Genomic DNA, 21,440 nt, shown 5'->3' on the forward strand with positions numbered 1-21,440 from the left:
AGATCATTTTGGAACTTTAAAATTTTAATTTCCCCCCCGGGTTTTTTTCTCCACCCCTCCCCCCGCACCCCTTTTTTTTTTTTTTTTTTTTTTTTTTTTTTTTTTTTTTTTTTTTTTTAGAAACTGATGTTTATTTTCTATCAACCATTTTTCCATGTTGCTTAAGAGCCCGTGCAAGAACAGCTTAAGACCATTCAGTGGTTGCTCCTACCCATTCAGTGGCCTGAGCAGTGGGAGCTGCAGACCAGTCTTCCGTGGCAGGCTGAGCACTCCAGTCTTCAGTAGGGAACTGCTGAATAGGCACAGAGGGCACCTGCACACCTTCAGACCAGTCTGCAACCTCAGGCTGAGTAGCAGTGAACTCAGGAGCTGGAGCAGTCCATTCACCCTGAAATTCCTCCTTGGTCACTGCCTTTTCAGCAGCAGCCTGCTCTTCTTTTTCAATCTCTTCAGGATCTCTGTAGAAGTAGAGATCAGGCATGACCTCCCACGGGTGTTCACGGGAAATGGTGCCACGCATGCGCAGAACTTCCCGAGCCAGCATCCACCACATCAAACCCACTGAGTGAGCTCCCTTGTTGTTGCATGGGATGGCAATGTCCACATAGCGCAGAGGAGAATCTGTGTTACACAGAGCAATGGTAGGTAGGTTAACATAAGATGCCTCCGTGAGAGGCTGGTGGTCAGCCCTGGGGTCAGTAACCACAAGAAGCCGTGGCTCCCGGAAGGCTGCCTGGATCTGGTTAGTGAAGGTTCCAGGAGTGAAGCGGCCAGCAATTGGAGTGGCTCCAGTGGCAGCAGCAAACTTCAGCACGGCCCTCTGGCCAGTATTCCTGGAGGATATAACACTGACATCAGCAGGGTTTTCAATGGCAACAATGGCACGAGCCGCCAGCAGAAGCTTCTCCCAGGTCCTCTTCAGATTTATGATGTAGATGCCATCACTTTTCCTTTTATAGATGTACTGCTCCATCTGGAAGTCAAGATTGGTGCCACCTAAGTGGGTTCCTGCTGCAAGGAACTTAAGGACATCCTCCTCCTTCATTTGCAGGACATCAAGGGCTCCGGACATTGTGAAAGTTTCCCTTTAAGTTACGACGGGAATCCAGAACAACGCCGTATGGACCCCTCTGTAGGTAGCGCGGAAAGCGTTTTTTGTATTTTTTAGTAGAGACGGGGTTTCACTGTTTTAGCCAGGATGGTCTCGATCTCCTGACCTCATGATCCGCCCGTCTCGGCCTCCCAAAGTGCTGGGATTACAGGCTTGAGCCACCGCGCCCGGCCGTTTTCCTAACTCTTTAAAAATAGAAGAGCAATAGTGGATAAAGGGATTAGGTGTTAATACATATTTAAATTTTTATAATATTTAATCATTCAAAAAATAATTTGCAGGTGTTTTACCCTTAATTTTTATTTACTAATCAAATACTATTAAAACAAAAAAAAAATCTCCTTGAGCATTTTATTACCCTCATGGTTCTTGCCCCCAGGCAAATATTTTACTCAGTCATCACATGATTGTATAAGTGTATTTTATATTCTATATCATTCATTTTATTGTCCCTTTAAAATTAGTATCTCAAGATCTAATAAAAACCCAAATTCATTCTCAGCTAGCTTTTCCAGGATTTGGTTCTTTTCTGAACTTTATTTTTTATGCAACTGGAGTTGTTTTGGTTTGAAGTCTAAGGTGTATCTAAATTACAAACTATTTTTTCAAATTGCTAATCAGTTTTTCAACAGCATTTGCTGAATAACTCATCACCCACTTACTATTTTGTGGTGGTTTACCATATTTAATTTTTACACGTGATTGCATCTATTTCTAGCCTTCTATTCAAATCCATTAAAATCTATTTCTCTTTTTTCATCAATATTTTCTCTGTTCCAACTATTGCTCTTTATGATATCTTTTAATATTCAGTAAGGTTATATATCAAGGCTCTCCTTTTCCAGAACATTCTTCGATGCTCTGATCAATGTTATTTCCAGATGAATTTTGGAATCATTTTATCAAGTTCCTTTTGCGGGATTGTTTGGTATTGCATTAAATCTGCAAATTAACATGGAGGTGGTTTGACGTTTTTACAATACTCGGTCTTCCCATGCAGAAAGGCAGTATGCCTCTCCATTTATTCTGGTCTCCTTTTATTTCACCAATAAAATTTTGTAGTTGTCTTTATATAGGTCACACGCATTTCTCATTAAGTTTATTCCTAAGTATTTTTCCATTGCTTCTGGGAATGGCATCTCTTTTTTCATTACAGTTTCTGGTGGAGTGTGGCTAAGAACACAGGAATGTGTTGATTAGGGTAAATAGATCTTGTCTCTGGCCTCTTTACTAAATGATTATTTGTTTGTACACTTTTGAGTTTCTTCCTTTGGCTGTTTAGTCCCAAACCATATTGACTGAGAATACTTTTTGTCACGGTGGTATTGGATGGGGTTCCAAGGCTGGTGTCTGATAGGCCTGGGGAAGCCTTACCTCGGCTGGGATGGCATCTGCCCTGTCTCAAGCCTTTGTCAAAGGCCTTGGCACCCTCCTGTTCTCCCTTCTCCTCTCTCTAGTCCCCTGCCTGGCACTCCCAGCCCCTGGCAGAGGTCTCCCTTCAACTGTAATGGACTTCCAAGGTGCTGCTGCTATATTAATCAAAGCAATCATCACCAATTGCCCAGGATGTGTCTGGCTTTTGGCCAAGCCTTTTACATCATATATTTAATTTTTAAATCCCTGAAGGGCATGTATGATTAACCAGAGAGGTCAAAGGACTTTCTGGGATCACACAGCTCGTAAATGGCAGATCTGGGATTTACATGTGTGTTTCTTCTACCCTGCCACATTGCTCCCCTCTGCAGTGTCCCAGTCATTGTCCCCACCCACCAAGTGGGTCCCTGGAGTAGCAATGCCTTGCCAGCCCCGACAACCCAGAGTTCACCATACCACCCAGGGCATTGTAGTGGGAATCCCGGGGTCCCGGCTAGTTCTATCACCTTAACCTGGTCCCACCTGCTCCAGAATTAGGACCTGTACATTTTCACCTAAGCCCCTTGTGTTCTGAGAGTTTGATGACCACATGGTAACATTCCTTATGAAAGATGTGATCATTACTGGCACCCAAATCCCAGGTTCCTTTGAGCAAATGAATATTTACCATGGCAAAGGGCAGTTTTAGAAGCAGTAGTAGGAAAATAACAACTAACGTTTACTTGGCTCTTACTACAGACACTGTGTCTAGTGTGTTACCCACAGGTTCTCATTTCTCTTCATCACATCCTGTGAGTTACGGTCTACATATGAGGAAACTGAGGTTTGGGGAGATGAAGTTACTTGTCCAAGGACATTCACCTTGTAAATGGCAGGGCCAGAATCTGTAACTTGAAAGCTTGCTCAGAGGTCTGGTAGCTATTCAGATGCTTCATGATGAACCCGGGACTTTCTATATTGTTCAGTCCTAAAGCAGAGGTCCCCCAAAGCTGCTCCCCAAACTGGTGTGTCTTCAGCACAAGCAGAGGGACCCTATAAAAATGCAGGGGCCCAGCTGGGCATGGTGGCTCATGCCTGTAATCCCAGCATTTTGGGAGGCTGAGGCTCGAGGATCACTTGAGCCCAGGAGTTTGAGGCTGCAGTGAGCTATGACTGCACCACTGCATTCCAGCCTTGGCAACAGAGGAAGACCCTGAGCCCCCGAAAAATGCAGAGGCCAAGGCCCAACGTATGGGCAGCCTGGAGCCTGTGTTGTTTGTAACTGCCTCACAGGTTCTGGTGATTAGCTAGGCTTGACAATGACTATTCCAAAGACAGGCTCCTTTGCCATCTGATGATGTGAACATTGGTCTATTTTGGAATGAATCCTACTGCTAACAAATATTAGTGAAAAAGAAAAGCAAATAACCCAAGCATTCAAGCATTCATCGCTGGGGTATTTTTGTACGTTTGACAAATGGGAAGGAATTTCTAAATGAAGATGCCAAACTCATATTCACTGTTTAGAAAGCAGTAAAGATCTGTACTATTTAAAGAGTCAGCACAAATTGATGAGAACCACATCAAGTCCTAGTAGCTTTGCCAGGTACCTGAACAGGTAACTCCCTGAGAAGGTACAACCTTAGTACACCAGAGCGTGAGACCTGCTCAGCTTCATACATGACTTTTTCAAAGATAAAATAGTAAGTTGCTTTTGAAACCTACTAAATTATGAAACAAACATCTTGTTTCTTTGTTTATTTATTTATTTATTTATGACAGAGTCTCAGTCTGTCACCCAGGCTGGAGTGCAGTGATGTGATTTTGGTTCACTGCAATCTCCACTTCCCGGGTTCAAGTTGTTCTCATGCCTCAGCCTCCAAAGTAGCTGGGATTACAGGTGCATGTCACCATGCCCAGCTAATTTTTGTATTTTCAGTAGAGACGGGGTTTCACCCTGTTGGCCAGGCTGGTCTCGAACTCCTCACTTCAAGTGATCTGCCCATCTCGACCTCCCAAACTGCTGGGATTACAGGCGTGAGCCACCACGCCCAGCCAAAATAAACGTTTTAAACATCACCCAGTGGTTAAGATCATGGTCTTTGGAATTAGCCCTACCTGGGTTTGATACTGACCTCCCCCACCCCCTGGCCAAATGGCCTCAGGCAGGTGGCGTGACCCCTCTGAGTTCTAGTGTCTTCATCTGGAAGCTGAGCATCACGGTCATGGTGACCTTGCACGGCCGCTGTATTAACTGAGACAGTGAATGAGATGTGATAGCCTGAGCCATGGCCCACAGTGGATGCTCAGTAAGTCTGTGCTGCTGCCAGCCACCGTTATTGTGGTGTTAACTGTTAGGCGTCTGCACTGCCTGTCTTCTGCTATAGACCTGTGCCACAATCCAGTGCAGAACTTGCACTCAGAACCCTGGGCTCAAGCCCCACACAGTCCCACATCAGGGCAGCCCCAGACAGTGGCCATCCCCCTTTCCGCCCCTCCTCATCTCTGTCCCCCGTGCTGCCTCTCCCTGGTTCCCATTTCCAGCCCCAGTTGCATCCCTCGGAACAGGGCTCCTAAACCTAAATGGGGACATTGACTCATTCTAAATGAAACTTAGCATTTTCTTCCATTGGGAACGTGGCATTGGCAACACCCATGACCATCACTGGTAGAAACCACAGGTGTTCCCATATCACCTTACAGTTGCTGCAGGTTTCTTAGAACATCCCTTATGCTTGGTACCACCTTGAAATCATGGCAGCTATTCGACTTGCCACCAAATCTTGCCATGTAATGTGTTAATCAAGAAGGATCTGTGTGGCTTTATCACAAATTTTTATATTTTGATAGTTATATTTTAATAAATTGGTTTTCTTTGTAATCTTGTGTGTCTTACCTTACACATTCAAAAACCAGTTCTCTGGGAAGGGGCCCACAGGCTTCCCTAGGCTGTCAAGGGGCCCCACGGTACACTAACAGCCCTGCCTTTGAACTTCTGCAGTGGATTCCAGCGTTCTCTCCATTTCACACATGAGAAGACTGAGCCTTAGAGAGGTCTAGTCACTTGTCCAAGGATGCCCAATTAAAGAATGATGAAGTGCCAGCCTGGCCCTAGCAGTCCTGACAGCCAGTGCCTAGCCCCTGCCTCTCCTGCTCCTGGGGGCTGAGAACACAGAGATGGCTCTGACATGGGTCCTGCTCCCCAGGAAGGCCCGGAGCAGCTGGGAAACAGATGACTCTATAACCCTAACACAGAGTCTTAAGCCTGAAACCTTTCTTACGGGTAAACCCTTTCAGGCTACAGGAGGTACCCTGATTTGATTCTCCTTTGGGGACTGGGATCCCAGAATGTGCTGGCGGGGAGGTGGGATGGCCCTGAGGGATACACTGACTGGTGACTAACAGCAGACGGAGCTGGGGGTGAGTCTCTGGAGGCAGACCTAGAAGAGTGTCCTGAGATCCTAGCCAAAGAGAACAAGGCTGTGTCGGTGGTGGAGGGCCGAGAGGCCCGAGAGAGAATGGGAGTGACAAAGCCTAGCCCAGCAACTGCGAGCCGCCTCATGCTGCTCTTAGGGACTCTGTGCTCTTAGGCATTCGAGGTTTGTCAAATGAACAAATGAACGAACAAGTAGGTTTAGCCTGGAGCAAGCAAAGGCTGGATTGGCCAGCGGTGTCCCATGAAAGCAGAAAAGCTGCTTCTCTTGCCCTCTTAGCACCCTGGCCTCAGACACTCACCTTGGTGGTCAGGAAACCAGAGGTGGAGGGCCCAAGCCCCTCAGGTGGGGGCAGCAAGGGTGAGGAAAGAACTGTGAGCCCCCTTAAACCTCAAGAGCTGACTCCTTGACACTCAACAGAACATTCTGTGGGAGCCAGTCCTCAGTGTCTGACCCCTAGCCTGCTCACAACCTCCATTAGCAATGCATTCATTCATTCATTCATTCATTCATTCATTCATTCCGCAAATATTTAAGAGCCTACTGCTTGCCAGAGAGTGTTATGTCACTGTAGGTATAGCAGGGAACAAAATGGACATGGTCCTCATTCTCGTGAGTTTTTGGGGGGTCTGGGCTACAGGATGGGAGCACAGAGTCAAAGGACAGATAATGGCTGGGCACAGTGGCTCACGCCTGTAATCCCAGCCCTTTGGGAGGCTGAGGTGGGAGGATCTTAAGGCCAGAAGTTCGAGATCACCCTATGCGACATACTGAGACCCCATGTCGACAAAAATAAAGAAAATGTGCCAGGTGTGGTAGCACGCACCTGTAGTCCCAGCGACTCAGGAGACTGAGGCAAGAGGATTGCTTGAGCCCAGGAGTTCAAGGCTGCAATGAGCTATGACTGCGCTACTGCACTGCAGCCTGGATAACAGAGTGAAACCCAGTCTCAAAAAACAGAATGACAAATAAACTCATGAAGAGAAAGTTGTTTAGAGTTCTGAAAAGCCAGTTCACACAGGGTGGTGAGATAGCATGATCCCCACGCTACTGTTCACTTCTCTATTACAAGGTACACAGCTTTGCAAAGCACTTACATCCCACCTAAGGCTGTTTCTTTCAAAGTTTGCAGAGATTAATCGCATTAAATCCATCACCTTTCACTAATGCAAACAACCATTCTCTGCCTGGATAATCTTAGGCAAGAAGGAAACCAAAAATGATATCCAGGTCAGACCCAAAAAAGGAAAGACCTTGAATTGCACTGCTCTTAAAAGCACTTAAAAGGAATTGAATTAAAACTGAGACCAAAAAAGAAAAAAAAAAATTGGCCCCCAAATCCAACTCCCGCTGACACCAAGTTAGAAAAATAACTGAAGAAAAAGGATGTAGCATGTCAATCAAGATATGATCGTTTTATTTTTTTAAAAAATGAGAAGCCTTTTGTTTTAAGAGGAGCAGGCTGGTAATTTGGAGGCAGCGCAGAGCGAGGAGCTTTCATATTTCCAGACAGAAAAGATTTGGCTGCTGATGGAGAAGTTGAGGGTTGCATAATGAGATCCTGCTCTGCTGAGGTTCCTGTTCCCAAAGAGGAGAGGGGATCGCAGCCGTCTGGCTGATTGATAGAAGTCCAGGTTGGCCATGCCGAGACAGGTATGTACAATCTCTCCTTTGTTGGTAATCAAAGTCGGCTGAATGAGGACTCCATCCTTTCTTTCTTACTCCTATGTACCAATTTGAGGAGCTCAGATGAAATGTGTTGCATTACACCAGCACCAATAAGTCACACTATCTATGTTGTGACACACCGAATATTACTAATTGTCAATCACAAACCACAAGTCTTGTCAAGACGCTCCGTTCTCGACGGGCTGGTTCAAACCTGAAGTGATTTTTAATCAAGTGTTAATAATACAGCATCTGTCAGTGGACGGTGGGTATCAGACAATCAGGAAAAATGAACGGATGACATGGCAAATTTTAATGTTTTCATTTTCCATTCTTCCCAATTATCAGTGGGATTTCTGTCAGCCTGAAGAGTGCACTGACATTATTGCAGGTGAGCTTCGCTGTGACGAAGGAGGAAGGTGGCTGTCAGGGCTCCCAGGGCAAGGGTGCCTCACCCCGCCCTGCCAGAGACCAAATCCCCACCCTCAGAAAGCTCGGGGGAGAGGGAGGCTTTGGGTCGTGCACAGAACCTCCCAGTGCAAGCCCACCTGTATTAGGAGAGCTAATGCTTGGCCCCAGCCGGGTAGGAGATGGTTAGAGGCTGTGCCAAGGCCAACGGCGGCCCCTCCGTGGCCTTTTCTACTGCCCCGTCGGCAGCCTCTCACTCCCGTGCCCATGCCCATCCTGGATGGTGGGACTCCCGCTTGAGCAAGAACTGACCAGAGCTCCCATTTGCTTTTCCTTATTCCTTTGTTCCCATGTTGCCCGCAACGTGTGCTGGGGCTGTGATTCCAAAGAACACAGAAGGAAGAAAAGAAGGGGCAGGAGAAGAGGAGAGGGCCTGAGAGGCAGCTGAAGCCTCAATGTTGGGGGTGGGAGCAGAGGGGGCATGACCTTCTCCTTTTCTCCTAAAGCTGCCCTGCCCAGGGCCCCTGGGAACTCGGTAGTAGAGGTCTGAGGGGTTCCACTCTTTGGGAACTGGCTTGTGGCCCCCCTTTTCGCACTCCAGAGCTCAGAGCCAGGAGGGATGTTGGTGGGAGTCTAATCCATTTCCAACTCATCACTCCCCCCTCAACATTGCCTAGCCAACTTCTCGCACGTTCCCAGCCACAGGACACTCATTACTACTTGGGGTGACTCATTCCACTGCTGACCAGCTCTGGTTGTTAGGACCTTCTTTGCAACTTCTGCTCAGCTCCAAGAGGGCTGTGTGCGGCAGTGCTCTCGTGTTCTGGGTTGGGGAGGTGACCCCTGAGGGCGGGGTGTTGCCGAACACGCCCACCCAGCAGGCGTCCCCACCGCGCCCACCGTTGCTGAGTTTCTCCCCAGCACCTGGCAGTGAGAGCCGCAGGTCCGTCTTGAAGCTTCCTCCTCGCCTTGCCTCCTCCGTGCCATGCGCAACTCGTTCTTCTCCCCTCTCCCTGGCTGCCTCATCAACATCTCCATTTCTGCCCAGCTTTTCAATCTCGGGCTTCTCAAGGCCTGGACCACGGTGCTCCTGCTGCAACAAGCCCATGAGTTCTCTCTTTTCAACATCAACAAGTTGAGGACTGAGTCCAGATTTCTCCTCTGCGCCCCATCCAGGGCCGTAATTGTCATATCACCCGGACATCTCCACCTGGATGACCCACAAACACCTGAAATTCAATTTGTTCCCCAAGAGAATTTTTTACCCCAGGCTCCCAAGAGACCTCCTACTTAGGGCCTCCCAGCTTGGTGCAAAGCATCACTGTCTCCCAACGCCCACATCAGAAAACTGTGAGTGTCACTCTGGAGGCCACCCTTTCCCCAGCCCCATGTCCAGACCAACCACCACTTCTGCCTGCTGCCACCTTTCTTAGCCCTTCCCTCTCCATCCCACAGAGCCCCTGACTCAGCTCAGGCCTCTGGGCTTTTCCCCTGGGCCCCAGGAGCCCCTGTCTCCCGCCACTTCCCTCTAGTTCATCCTCTGTCGTGATGGAGTCAGCTTTCCAAACCCAGCTCCATGCATTCCCCTGGAGGGCATCCCTAGTGTCCATGGGGTGGCAGTCAAGCTCCTGGGCCTCAGTATTCCCATATAAACAATGGCACCAAGAGTAAGCAGCTCTTAGGGTCATGGCTACGCAGCACCTGGAGGGAACAAGACGATCACCTGTTGCCTTCCTTCACCATCCAGGCGATATTTCCTCCATTCTGAATAGAATCAATTCAATTCCCCACCAATCTTGCCAACAGAGGGTGAGACCTTGTCATCACTGTGCATCCTGGCCTAGCCTGGGACGGGCTTAAGAACCTGATCCCATATTCACTTCTCGAACAGAGAAGGAGAAACCCTCAGCTTCCACCTGTGGCTTTTCTGAATAATTTCGTCTTGGTATTCTTTCCCCAAAATCTTACTGCTCTAGGGAACCTGAGACTGACCTAACCCTCCAGCCTCATTTTATCAAAACAAAAACAAAACCAAAAAGACACCAGCATGTTAGTTATCTACTGCTGTATAACAAAAGACTGAAAACAACAAACATTTGCTATCTCGCAGTTGCTGAGGGTGGGGAATCTGGCAGTGGCTGAGCTGGGTGGTCCTGGTGCAGGCAATCTCAGCTGGGGCTGCAGTCAGCTGGAAGCTTGACTGGGGCTGTGCCTAGGCCCACTAAGGTAGGCAGCCCCAGCCCCTCGCCCATGGGATTCCCAGGAAACTGCTCGAGAGTCCTCATACCATGGCAACTGGCTTCCCCCAGAGCGAGTGGTGAGAGAAAGCAACAGAGATGGAAGCCACAGTGTTTATAACTTAGTCTGGGAAGTGACCGTGCATCATTTCTACTGTATTCTATCGGTCACACGGGCTGGTACCATGCCAGAGAGGGTGCACAGGGGTGTGGATACCAGGAGGTGGAGCTGCCACACCCAGCTTGATCCCCACGTCTGCTTCCAAAAGATGCCTATTTGCAAAATTCAAATAAATACAGCCTCAAAGGGGAGGTATTTGCTCCGTTAGGAGAGTAAGGTGAAGGGAAGGAAAAGCCCTCAGAATAGGAAGGCCAAAGATCCAGGTACACTGATGAGAATGCCTCTAACTCACTGCCTGGCCCAGAGCAAGCTTCTGCCTCTGCCAGGCCTCAGAGGCCCCACCTGCACAGTGGGAATGAATGAGATGATGCCAGAGGCCTCTGAGATGCTGTGGTCCTATGAGTCTCAGCTCCAGGATGATGCTGCCCAAGGCCTTGAAGGTGCTTTGGGTGGCAACAACACTGATAGAGGAAGAATCAGAAGTGCCCAGTCCAGCCTGGTGGCCACCTCCATCACTATCTTGAATCCCTGGGACAACCGTTTTTATGTCTCATCCCTACTTGTGACCATCTGAGCAGGGGCCAGAGAGGTAAGCAAGGACCCTGGGGGTTGAGGAGTAGAGCAGAGAATCTTCCGTTTGTCTGCCCATATCCCTCGAAACTGAGCTTGCCAAGTCCTCCCCTGAGGATCTTCCTCTCTGAACTCTGAACCCTGGCCTGAATAAGACAATGGTGCCCAGAAGGGGGTCTGGAGAAAGTCCTGCCACCATGAGCTGCTGCCTACTCACCAGTCAGGTCAGATTGTGCTGTTGGATGTCGGTCTGCCTTGGCAACCTGTATTAGTCCATTTCCATGCCATTGATAAAGACATACCTGAGACTCGGTAATTCACAAGCAAAAAGAGGCTTAATGAACTCAGTTCCACGTGGCTGGGGAGGCCTCACAATCACGGCAGAAGGTGAAAGGCATGTCTTACATGGCGGCAGACAAGAGAGAATGAGGAAGAAGCAAAAGCAGAAATCCCTTATAAAACCATCAGATTTCATGAGACTTATTCACTATCATAACAGCATGGGGGGAAACCGCCCCCATGATTCAATTATCTCCCACTAGGTCCCTCCCACAACCATGGGAATTATGGGAGTACAAGTCAAGATAAGATTTGGGTGGGGACACAGAGACAAACCATATCACCACCTAAGCTGTCTGGCTGTGCTTTAGTTGCTGCCCTGCCCAGGCCCTCCCCTTGAGCCCAGGAGAAAGAGTGTGTGTATTTTATCCCAGGAGATCTCTGGCCACTCCCAGCTGGTTTTCTGTCCACACAGAGACTCAAGCCCATGATCCCGTGTGGACACAGGCACACACAGGCCCACAGATCCACGTGGGACCCCATGCTCCAGACAGGTAGAGTGAGCCCAGGCTGGGAGGTCTACCCCAGCAAAGAGGCTTTAAGGTGAAGAGGGAAAAAATGAAAGAATTATTAATACAACTAAATAAATCAGCCATTATGGGAAAAATCAGAGTTGAGTGGACTTCCAACACTCATCTTATGGGTTAGCATTGCTTTTGGTTTGCATCCTGTATGCGGCACACCCTCCCTCCACACTGTTTAGTGCTCAGGGCCTGTGTAAGTCTTAATCAGGTCTGAAGTGTCAGGTGAAGAGGGACAATGTCTCAGCCCACCCTGGGGCTCAGGCCTGCCACTCCTCATCCCCAAATCCCACACTGCTCCTGGGGCTTTCTCTAGACCCCCTTCTGGGGACCCCTGTCCTATTCAGGCCAGGGTTCAGAGTTCAGAGAGGAAGATCCTCGAGGGAGGACTTTGCAAGCCCAACTGCCAAGGGTCTGGGCAGATAAACAGGGAAGACTCTCTGCTCTACTCCTCATGAACCCATTCTGCGGTTGGAGCCAGGGCAGCTCCATCTGCAGAACAGGCTCACGCTGTGTTCCCGGGGTTCCTTTCTCCACCATGGTCGCCAGCTATGAAGGTGTGGTTGCCACTCTGAAGAGAGTACAGATGGATGAATTAGAGTGAAATGCAGTTTTGCCACTCAACCTTGGAGGTGACCTATCATTACTTACTAAGTTGAACCCAGACACCTCATTCTGCTGACTGTTTAAACGAACCCTAATGGCCTTGGGTCTGTTGGGTAAGTTGGGGAAGGGGAATTCATTAAAGCACAGAGCCCTCCCAAGCATAGATGGGGATGAACTAGCAGGACTCTCCTAGTTGGGAGGGGCGCTGGATCAAATGGCCATGCTTTGTTCTCAGGGTCCCTTCTCTAGGTCCATTACCACCATGGTGGGCAGTGTCTCTCCTTCAGAGTCCTGGTCCTGTGAGGCTTCACCTCTCCCTTAGTCCCCACAACAGGACTGAGCCAGACCGGTGTCTCTAAAGAGATTTAGAAACACAATGACTGAGAAGTAAACACAGGTTGCAGGAAGTCTGGGAAGAACCAAATTTCTGAAGATCAGCTTTCTGGCACTAAACTAAACCCATCAGCTGCTGCAGGGTCCTTCCTCCCACTCCTGGGACCCCAGAGCCAGCTTCATCAGCTGCATTTCGTATTCTTCCAGGACAAACCCCTGCACAGTGAGGGTCAACCTCTCAGACTCAGTGGGGTCTTTCCCTTCAGCTCTAGCCTGAGGACCTGGAGAGCCATCAGCCCCAGAGATGTCCCAGGCCCCCCCTTAACAAGCCACCAGCTCCACCCTCCTTGGTGTTAGATGTGAGGACCTGCTCAGACTGTTGCATCCCATGTGCAAGGAAGCTGTGTTGGTTAGGCCTTTTTGGTTGAGAGTAACAGAAACTCATCCAAGTAAACTTTAGTGGGAAAAAGAAATACATTTTTAAGATCTAGGGATACACATAGAATGCAAGAGTTTCTAGAAGAAACTGGAATCAGGCACGAGGCTTTCTCTGCCTTGTGTCTCTGTTCGTCCTCCTCCCCCCTGCACAGCAGCCTGCGTGCTTCTCCAGGTCCCATGGGAGAAGATGGATGCTCCACTTCCTTTGAGTGTCCATGTCATAGATCCAGGTATCCCCCAACACTATCTGACCTTCCCTTAGTCCAATTCCAGAAATTCAAAGGGAGACTCCAACTTGCTAAGATGCAGTCAGATCAGCTATGGCCAGGGGTGGGGCGAAGTAGCATCAATATGCTCAGAAGCAGGTCCCAGAGAAGACTGGCCAATGCAATTTGGGCAGAAAGTTCATCCACAGAAGTGCTCCGACCTTAGCCTAGCCAAGACAGAGCCTAGGCCACCCCATAACCAGCCTAAGCCTGCAGGGAGGAAAAACACTCATAGGAACAGGAAGGCTATTCCCTTGCAAGCTCTGATGATAATGATGTCGCCTAGGGACACAAGACCATCCTCTCCCTCATTCAGTAGCTGGAAGGAGGATGGGGCTTCGGTAAATATCAGAAACACCATCACAAAGCTCCAAGCTGAAGGAAACCTTACAAAGCTATATGGATACTGCTAGAAGAGAGGTGAGACTTGTCCAAGTCACAGGATGATCTTTGCCTCCCTGTCTAGTACTCTGCCCAGTAATAGAAGAGCTGCCTGCAGCAAGAAGGATTCTCTGTGACAACAGTGAATTCAGAATGTTTGTCAGAGGCCACCCAGGATTGTTGGAGGCGAACTAACATTGTGCATCTCTTTTGATGGAAACCTGTAGGGACATATATAACTTTAGAGTGTTGAGGGAATTGGGGCAAATGGGATCTACTTGAGCCTTGATTCTAGGATGAGCCCTGCCTAGTCTTTTGAGACATGCAACAGAGAGAGGGAACACACACACACAGAGCGGCGGCGGGGCCAGGGTGGGGGGAGGGGGGGAGAGAGAGAGAGAGATTTCTAAAGCAAGTGCAGATCATCGGAAGAGGTCCAAAACCCACACAAGATTCCCAGACTCCAGAGCGATGGCGGCGTGCTGGGAGCTGTCCTGAGTGCTGACCTGGCTGGCCCCTTCTCTAAGGATCGTCTATCATTGACCCTAGAACATGCTCTGTCAATTGGACTACTCCCCATTGAGGTCTTGGTTCAGCAGTGACCCCAGCATATTAACCTACAGGGTGTTGAATGGTGGAGACGGTGGGTACAGGTTGCCCCTCCTCACCCAAGGTTAGGCCCCGGGTCAACAGGGCCCTCTCGCCCCGACTCCCTCCAGGCTTCCCCCTTGGAACCATCCCCAACCTCATCCGAACAATGTCATGAATTTTTCCTCCTTGATGAACTTCAAAGTCTTTTAATGACTCTTCATAAAGGAACAGTGGGGCCAAAAGTTGAGCAAAGGAGATGATTAAAGTACCTTATTAAAAGCAGCCTTGTAGAATTCTCCACATGAAAGCAAGCACCATTATGAGGGCTTATCCTTATAAATGACGCTTCGCTTTTGCGAACATGCTGAAACCTGATTAGAGTGACAAGCACTGACTGATACTGCAAACCTGTTAATAACATGAAAATTAGAAGAGGCTCATGCAAAGAAGGGAGATTAATTTAGCCGGAGTACATCTCGCGCAAATTGCAAAGTTGTGAATATGTTCTCAGATAATGAGCCTTCCCAGTCATCAGCTCACTTGTCATTTTCTGTAATTAATGTTAAGGAAGACGCCTTCCTGATGGTTCGTATTACTCATATACCAAGAAAATTTCTTCAGAGAAATAATTTACATTTATTATCATCGGTCTGTTTGTGTGGTTTATTTCGCGCCGGAGTAATTTATTGCAGGACCGTTTGCCATGCCTTGATTAGTCGCTCGTCAGGATGGGATGTAATTTTTTTTGCTTGATGGCGACGTCTAAAACTTGACAGTAGTGTAACACTCCTTCTTGTCTCCTGGATGGGTTTTTTCACTTAAATAAACTTTGGGGCTGAGTGCCCCCAGGCTGTCTCCCCAGCAGGATGAAGCCTCGACACATGGCATGCCTGCCTGCTTCCAGGAGCAGCAAAGGACTTGATGCCATGCTCCCCTGGGAGGTTCTAGGCCACCCGCCTCACCTAGGGCCATGGCTGGAGCTTGAGTCCAAGAGTTTATTTCACCCTGTCTCATTCCACTCCTGTTCAGGATGAAGAAAGGTTTGCTCTCTGCCCTCAACTCCACACTTGCCCTGTTATATTCCTTCTCCCTCAGGCCACCTTCTATTGTAGATTTCTCTGCAATTGCCTTTCCCCCAATATCTGGTTGTACATTTCTTTCAAACAGTAGAGGAAATGCTGCAGACAAGGTTTTATCTCCAACGTGAGGCAAGTCTTTTATTCTACGTTGGGTTTCACTCCCTGGCAGCACAGCACATTGGGGAATGTGGGGCTGTGTCTAATAAACCCACCTGCCCCCGCTCCACGTCTTTTTCAGGTCCCACTAAGACCCAGGATGCTGGGAGGAGGGGGTGACATGGAGGAATAACAGACCCTTATAGAACAGAGCTGAGTTCATCTCAACATGACACCCTGAGCCACCTTGTCTCCAGGGTCACCGGCTCTGTATTCTGAGTCCTCAAGGAGTAAGGACGTGGGGCCATGGCTCTCCAGGATAGTTCCTTCACTGCTTTCTCTTTCTAGCTGCCACCAAGACGAAACAAAATGGCCCTCGTAGACACTTAGAGTGTACCATTCATTGTGCTAAACTCTTCGAATGCATTGGCTCATTGGATCTTTAAACCATTGGAGGTAGATACTATTGAGAATGTTCTACCCATGAAGAACTGGAGGCTCACGGAAGTGAAGCAATTTGTTAAATGGCTCAAGGTTAAAGCAAACAACAATCACCACCACCACCACCATCATCATCCTCATCATCATTGCAACTAACGTTTACTGGGTGCTTAAGTGTCAGGTCATGTGCTAAATACTTCATGGGCACGGTCTTGTGCCCATGAGATAGGTGTGATTATGACTCCCATGTAACAGATGAGAAAACTGAGGCACAGAGAGTTTAGCTACCTAAGGTCTCATAGCCAGTGAGTAGTGGGGCGGGGTCTGACACATTCCAAAATGCACATCCATGCCCACTGCACTCCATTGCCTCTCTGGAAATACATTCTTCCAGTCCTCTCAACGGGTTCCCAGCAGAGCCCTTGAGCCTTCTTTTCTCCCCCTCCCCCAATTACCCCATTTCTTACCCCAGGTCCGAACTCGAGAAGTATTCTGTCAATCTCCCCAGCAGGGGTGGCCAGGCCGTGAAATGCACAAACAGATGCAGTTAGCGTGAGTTACTGACCCTTGCACTGCAAATGAGGCAGACGATACAGATCAAGGTTTGCAGACAGAGATAATGATTTTTTTTATTAGACGTCTTCATCCCGAACCAGTGGCGTGGCGCTGGGTCGACCAGCAGCGCACCGCCGGTGTCGGTTAATGATAATCTATATTTATAAAACGATAGTCCATCAAAGCGGGATGAATATTTTAGAAGCCGCGGACAAATCAAATTGTCTTTGTCAAATGGGCGCGTGCTCCGGCACTGAGCGTGTTTTATGGCTCTTTCTGGGGTGAGAAGCGAAGGGTTCCTCTCGCTGGCTAGAGTACTGCCTTCCTCACTGAAGCTGGGCGATGAGAGCTGCATCTCCACTATTTTTAAAAACCCAATGAGCTGTGGAGATTGACATTAGCGCCAGAGAGCTGCAGTTTGTTTGATGAAGTTAAGAAGAATGTATGAAACAACATAGCGGCGTCTTTGTGGGAAAGAGTCCATTTACACTTAAAGAAACACATTTGTTCCTTTGGAAGTCTGGGCTGGAAGGGAGGGAAGGAGACAGGGGACAGGCTGAGGCCACGGATTTCAGAGAGGAGATGGAGCAGATGGGTAGGGGGAGGGTAAGAGGAAGAGGAAGAGGAGGAGGTGGAGAGGTGTCCTGAGCCTGGACGTGACCTCCAGGGGAAACTGAGGTACTGTGCCAGCACTGCTTTCCCCAGAGTCAAGAACTCTTGATCTATTACAAAACCAGCTATATGCACTTGGGCAAGTCATGTCCCTTTTCTGAGCCTCAGTTTCCCCCATCTGTCCAATGAGGAGAGAAATAGCTCCTCCATGGGCCATTGCGAAGATTTGGTGGCCCAGCCTGAGTAAAGCCCTTCATGGTCACCCACGCGTAGTTAGGGCTTCAGGGAATGTTATTTCCTTTCCTCTGTCCCTTATAGCAGGAACTCAGACACCAGCCTGCTAAATCTGAGCTCTGGCCACCACCTATGCCAAGACAATATATATGAAAGTAACAGCCACTGTTCACCAAGGGCTTTTCGTGTGCCAGGCACTGTGTGAGGCACTTTACACGCATTATTTCATCTTTTCAAGACTGTAGCAATGTTGTCCAATAGAAATATAATGTGGGCCACATATATAGCGTTAAAAATGTAAAAATAGGTAAAATTACTTTTAATAATATATTGTATGTAGCCCAATAACACAAAAATATCATTTCAATATGGACTCCATATTAAAAGTGTTGACCAGGTATTTAACATTTTTTTTTTCATACACATGTTCCCTTTACACATACAGAGACTCTCAGTTCCCACCCACCACGTTTCAAGCGCTCAATAGCCTCATGTGGCCAGTGTCTGCTGAATTTGGCAGCACAGATATAGAACAGTTCCATCACTGTAAAAAGTACTGGGGGAGAATGAAGCTCTAGAAGATAGAATTATTATCTCCACTTTCCGATGTGGAGAGAAACTCAGTGAGGCCCTAGGTCACGCAGCTGGTAAGTGGCAGATCCAGGAAGCTGGGTGTGACTTGTCACCACAGCTCATGTCCTTCTTAGCTACACAGTCTCCTGAAAACCCTGGTTTCTCTCTGCCTCCCCCAGGTCCCAGGGGCTGGCCAAATGACCTCTGACCTCAACTCATTAGGACAACCTAACCCCTGAAAAGTCTAGAGACATGGCAGAAAGTCTATGTCGCTCAACAATCTATTGCTGCATCACAAAGCACCCCAAAACTTAGTAGCTTAAAACAAACAATTCTATTTGTTATGATTCTGCAGGCCACGGGGATGGGTCATCCCTGTTCCATGTGGTATTCACTCGGGTGGCTTGACAGGGGCTCAAGGGTCCAGGCTGGCCTCTCTCACACAGATGCAGCTGGCATGGTTCGAATGTCTGTGTGCTGCCCGAGACAACGCGGTCCCTTTACCTATGATGTTGGCTGGAGCCTCAGTTTTCACTCTCCTGGCCTCTCTCTCCACGTGGCCGCTCCTCCCACAGGGTGACTGGACTGATTTACACGGCAATTTGTTTTCCTCTGAGCTGATGCGGAAGCTACAAGGCCCCTTCAGGTCTGAGCTCAGTAATCTCAAAACATCCCTCCTGCCACATTCCATTGGTCAAATCAAGTCAGGCAGCCCAGATTCAAGGATACGGGGGAAAAAGACCCCACCTGTTGAAGGGCAGAAGGCATGTGCATGCAGGGATGGGAGGTATTGTTGGCGGCCATCTTTGCAGAGAAACTCTCACAGAATGGGTCTCTGGACCATGGAGACAGGGGCTGGAGTCAGGCGGCTTCTTGGCCCAGCCTCACTCTCGCTGATCCTCAGAGCGCCGTGCCCTGTGTCAAACAATTTGCTGACACAGGCGGAGAAGCTTTCCTGGATGAAGTGTCAGAGCAGGCTGAGAAAGGGCAGGGACACAGGAGGGAGGTGGTTTGCTAGGCTCCTCCCTCAGGAAGTACAGACAGGGCATGAGTCTGAGGGCCACCTCAGACAGTGACAGGAATGCGGAGCATTCTGGAACCTTCAGGACTCCACAAAGATCAACAAATAAACCCTTTAAGGTCAAAACAGTCTAGCAGGTAGAGCAACTAAGAAAGAGACAGCTGGAGGCAAGATGGCCCATCCTGGGAGAGAGACCTCAGAGGACAGAGCAGGCGGAAGGGGCTTCAAAGTGGAAACCCACTTTGAAGAGAGTACTGGGGTCCAGGAGAAGAAAGTCAAGGATTCCTAAAAACGAGGCATCGGACGGAGAAGTGAACCCGAGGACACAGCCATTGGAAGGTCCACCGTGATCCTTGGCCTCAAGAGAGAAATATTCTCAATGAATACCTGAAACTTTCTTGTTTTTTGTCTTTTGTCAAAACTGCAGTTGAATATAATTGTTTCCATTTCAACTCATTCCATCCCTCAATATGGTGCCTTCTGAGCCCAGCATTGCCCACTTCTAGCAAGATGAGCCTGAGATTTGAGGACGCAGAGATGCAGGGAGGGACCCTCTGAAACCAGAAGCAACCTCTGTGTCCAAACCACCTTTTGGACCTAGGGGCTTGAGGCCAGGCACAGTGGCTCATGCCTGTAATCTCACACTCTGGGAAGCCAAGATGGGCAGATCACTCGAGGCCAGGAGTTCAAGACTAGCCTGGTCAATATAGTGAAACTCTGTCTCTAATAAAATAGAAAAAATTAGCTAGGCACGGTGGCACACACCTGTAATCCCAGCTATCCGGGAGGCTGAAGCATGAGAATATCTTGAACCCAGGAGGCAGAGATTGCAGTGAGCTGAGATCATGCCTCTGCACTCCAGCCTGGGTGACAGAGTACGAATTTGTCTAAAAAAAAAAAAAAAAAAAAACCTGGGGGCTTGAGTGGGCAACTCAGCCCCGACAAGCAGTGCCCAGCCAGTGCATAGAGTTCTGGACCTCACGCAGAGCCTCTTTCCTGCGTCTCGCTCCACGCATGCCCTGAGCTGCCCCTCTCACCGAGCAGCCTGGTCCCTACTCTTAGAGTCACCTGATAGCCAGATCCATCCACTCTTGACCACAGCCTTCTTGACTTCGGGTTTCTAAGTCCACAGACTCCCGGGAGGCTCCTGGTTCTTATGGGGCACCCCATCTGGACTCCAAGCCAGCTTCTTTGCCTGGCTCCTGGTCTCCCCTTCTCTCCCAGGGCCTTGACTATGGCCCTATGGTTTCCAGAGTTGGCCACACTCACCACCCAGTGCCTTTAACTTAAAAGTCCCCACCCCGTTCATACACCACACACGTACACGTGCACATACACCCTGCAATGGGAACCCAAACTTTCTGCTCCATGCCTGGGGCAGGATTGTGGTTACGAGGATGGCTATCGGTGTAACTAGACCTCAGTTCAAATCCCAGCTCATCTTTTTACTTTCCTGTGGTACCTATGCCAACTGCTGACCCTCCCAAAGGCTCTGCTTCCCAATCTGTTCCCTGGGAGGTAGTGAGGATAAAGGCAGAGCCGGTGCTCAGAAAAGTGCCTGGTGTAGAGTAAGTCTCAGCAAATGCAGGTCATTTCCACAGAACTCCTCACACTTGGTTCAATAGGAGCTTCTTGGAAGCTTAGAAAAGTTACTAGAAAGTATCTCAGCAGGGTAGTGTCTACCTGGAACAGGTGGGTGGTCAGTAAAGAAAACAATGAATGGCCAGGCGGGTGGCTCACACCCGTAATGCCAGCACTTAGGGAAGCTGAGGCAGGTGGATCATTTGAGGTCAGGAGTTCGAGACCAGCCTGGCCAACATGGCAAAACCCCATCTCTACTGAAAATACACAAATTAGCCAGGTGTGATGGCATGCGCCTGTAATCTCAGCTACTTGGGAGAGTGAGGCAGGAGAATCACTTGAATCTGGGAGGCAGAGATTGCAGTGAGCCGAGATCATGCCACTGCACTCCAGCCTGGGCGACAGAGCAAGACTCTGTCTATAAATAAATAAATAAATAAGTAAATAAATAAATAAATAAATATCAAGATCCTTGGAAATGTATAAAGTCCTTTCATTAGAAAATTGGAAGGCAGAGGGGGCAGCCTAGGCATCCCAAATATTCCCTGTCAAGTTGCAATATCAGGGAGCAGGAGTTACTGACTTGTTCTGTTTTTTAATTTTTTTTTATACTTTAACTCAAGTTCATTATTTAAAACTTAAAACTTCTATTTTTATCGGAGAAAATTTTACTGTTTGAAATTATACAAAAATAGAGAACGCAATTTAATCAGCCCCATCTACCCATCACCCAGCCTCAACAATCCTCAATTCACAAGCAATCTCATTTCTAACTACAACTTCCGCTCCTGGTTCCTAGATAATTTTGAATCAAATATCAGACTTCCATCAATTCATTTGTTATTTCAGGTGTATCTCTACAAAATTCTTT

At 48.5% G+C, this 21,440-nt stretch overlaps 1 protein-coding gene across 2 annotated transcripts in view; it reads right to left on the bottom strand.

Annotated features, from left to right (window-relative positions):
- Positions 1 to 112: 112 nt before the first annotated feature.
- LOC112607822 (40S ribosomal protein SA) overlaps positions 113 to 21,440 on the bottom strand; it is a 32,878-nt gene continuing 11,550 nt past the window's right edge. Inside the window, exons 1-2 of one of the 2 annotated variants that reach the window (XM_025359002.1) lie at positions 734 to 1,160; positions 113 to 664 (exon numbers count right to left, since the gene is read on the bottom strand). In XM_025359002.1, coding sequence (XP_025214787.1) covers positions 185 to 664; positions 734 to 1,072 — 819 coding nt within the window. In that variant the 5' untranslated portion in view covers positions 1,073 to 1,160 and the 3' untranslated portion in view covers positions 113 to 184. Of the gene's footprint in view, positions 1,161 to 21,440 lie in introns of those variants that run through there. The other variant, XM_025359001.1, reaches the window with a different exon arrangement.

This window comes from Theropithecus gelada, chromosome 15 (genome assembly GCF_003255815.1).
Source record: "Theropithecus gelada isolate Dixy chromosome 15, Tgel_1.0, whole genome shotgun sequence".
In the NCBI taxonomy this organism is placed as follows: Eukaryota; Metazoa; Chordata; class Mammalia; order Primates; family Cercopithecidae; genus Theropithecus; species Theropithecus gelada.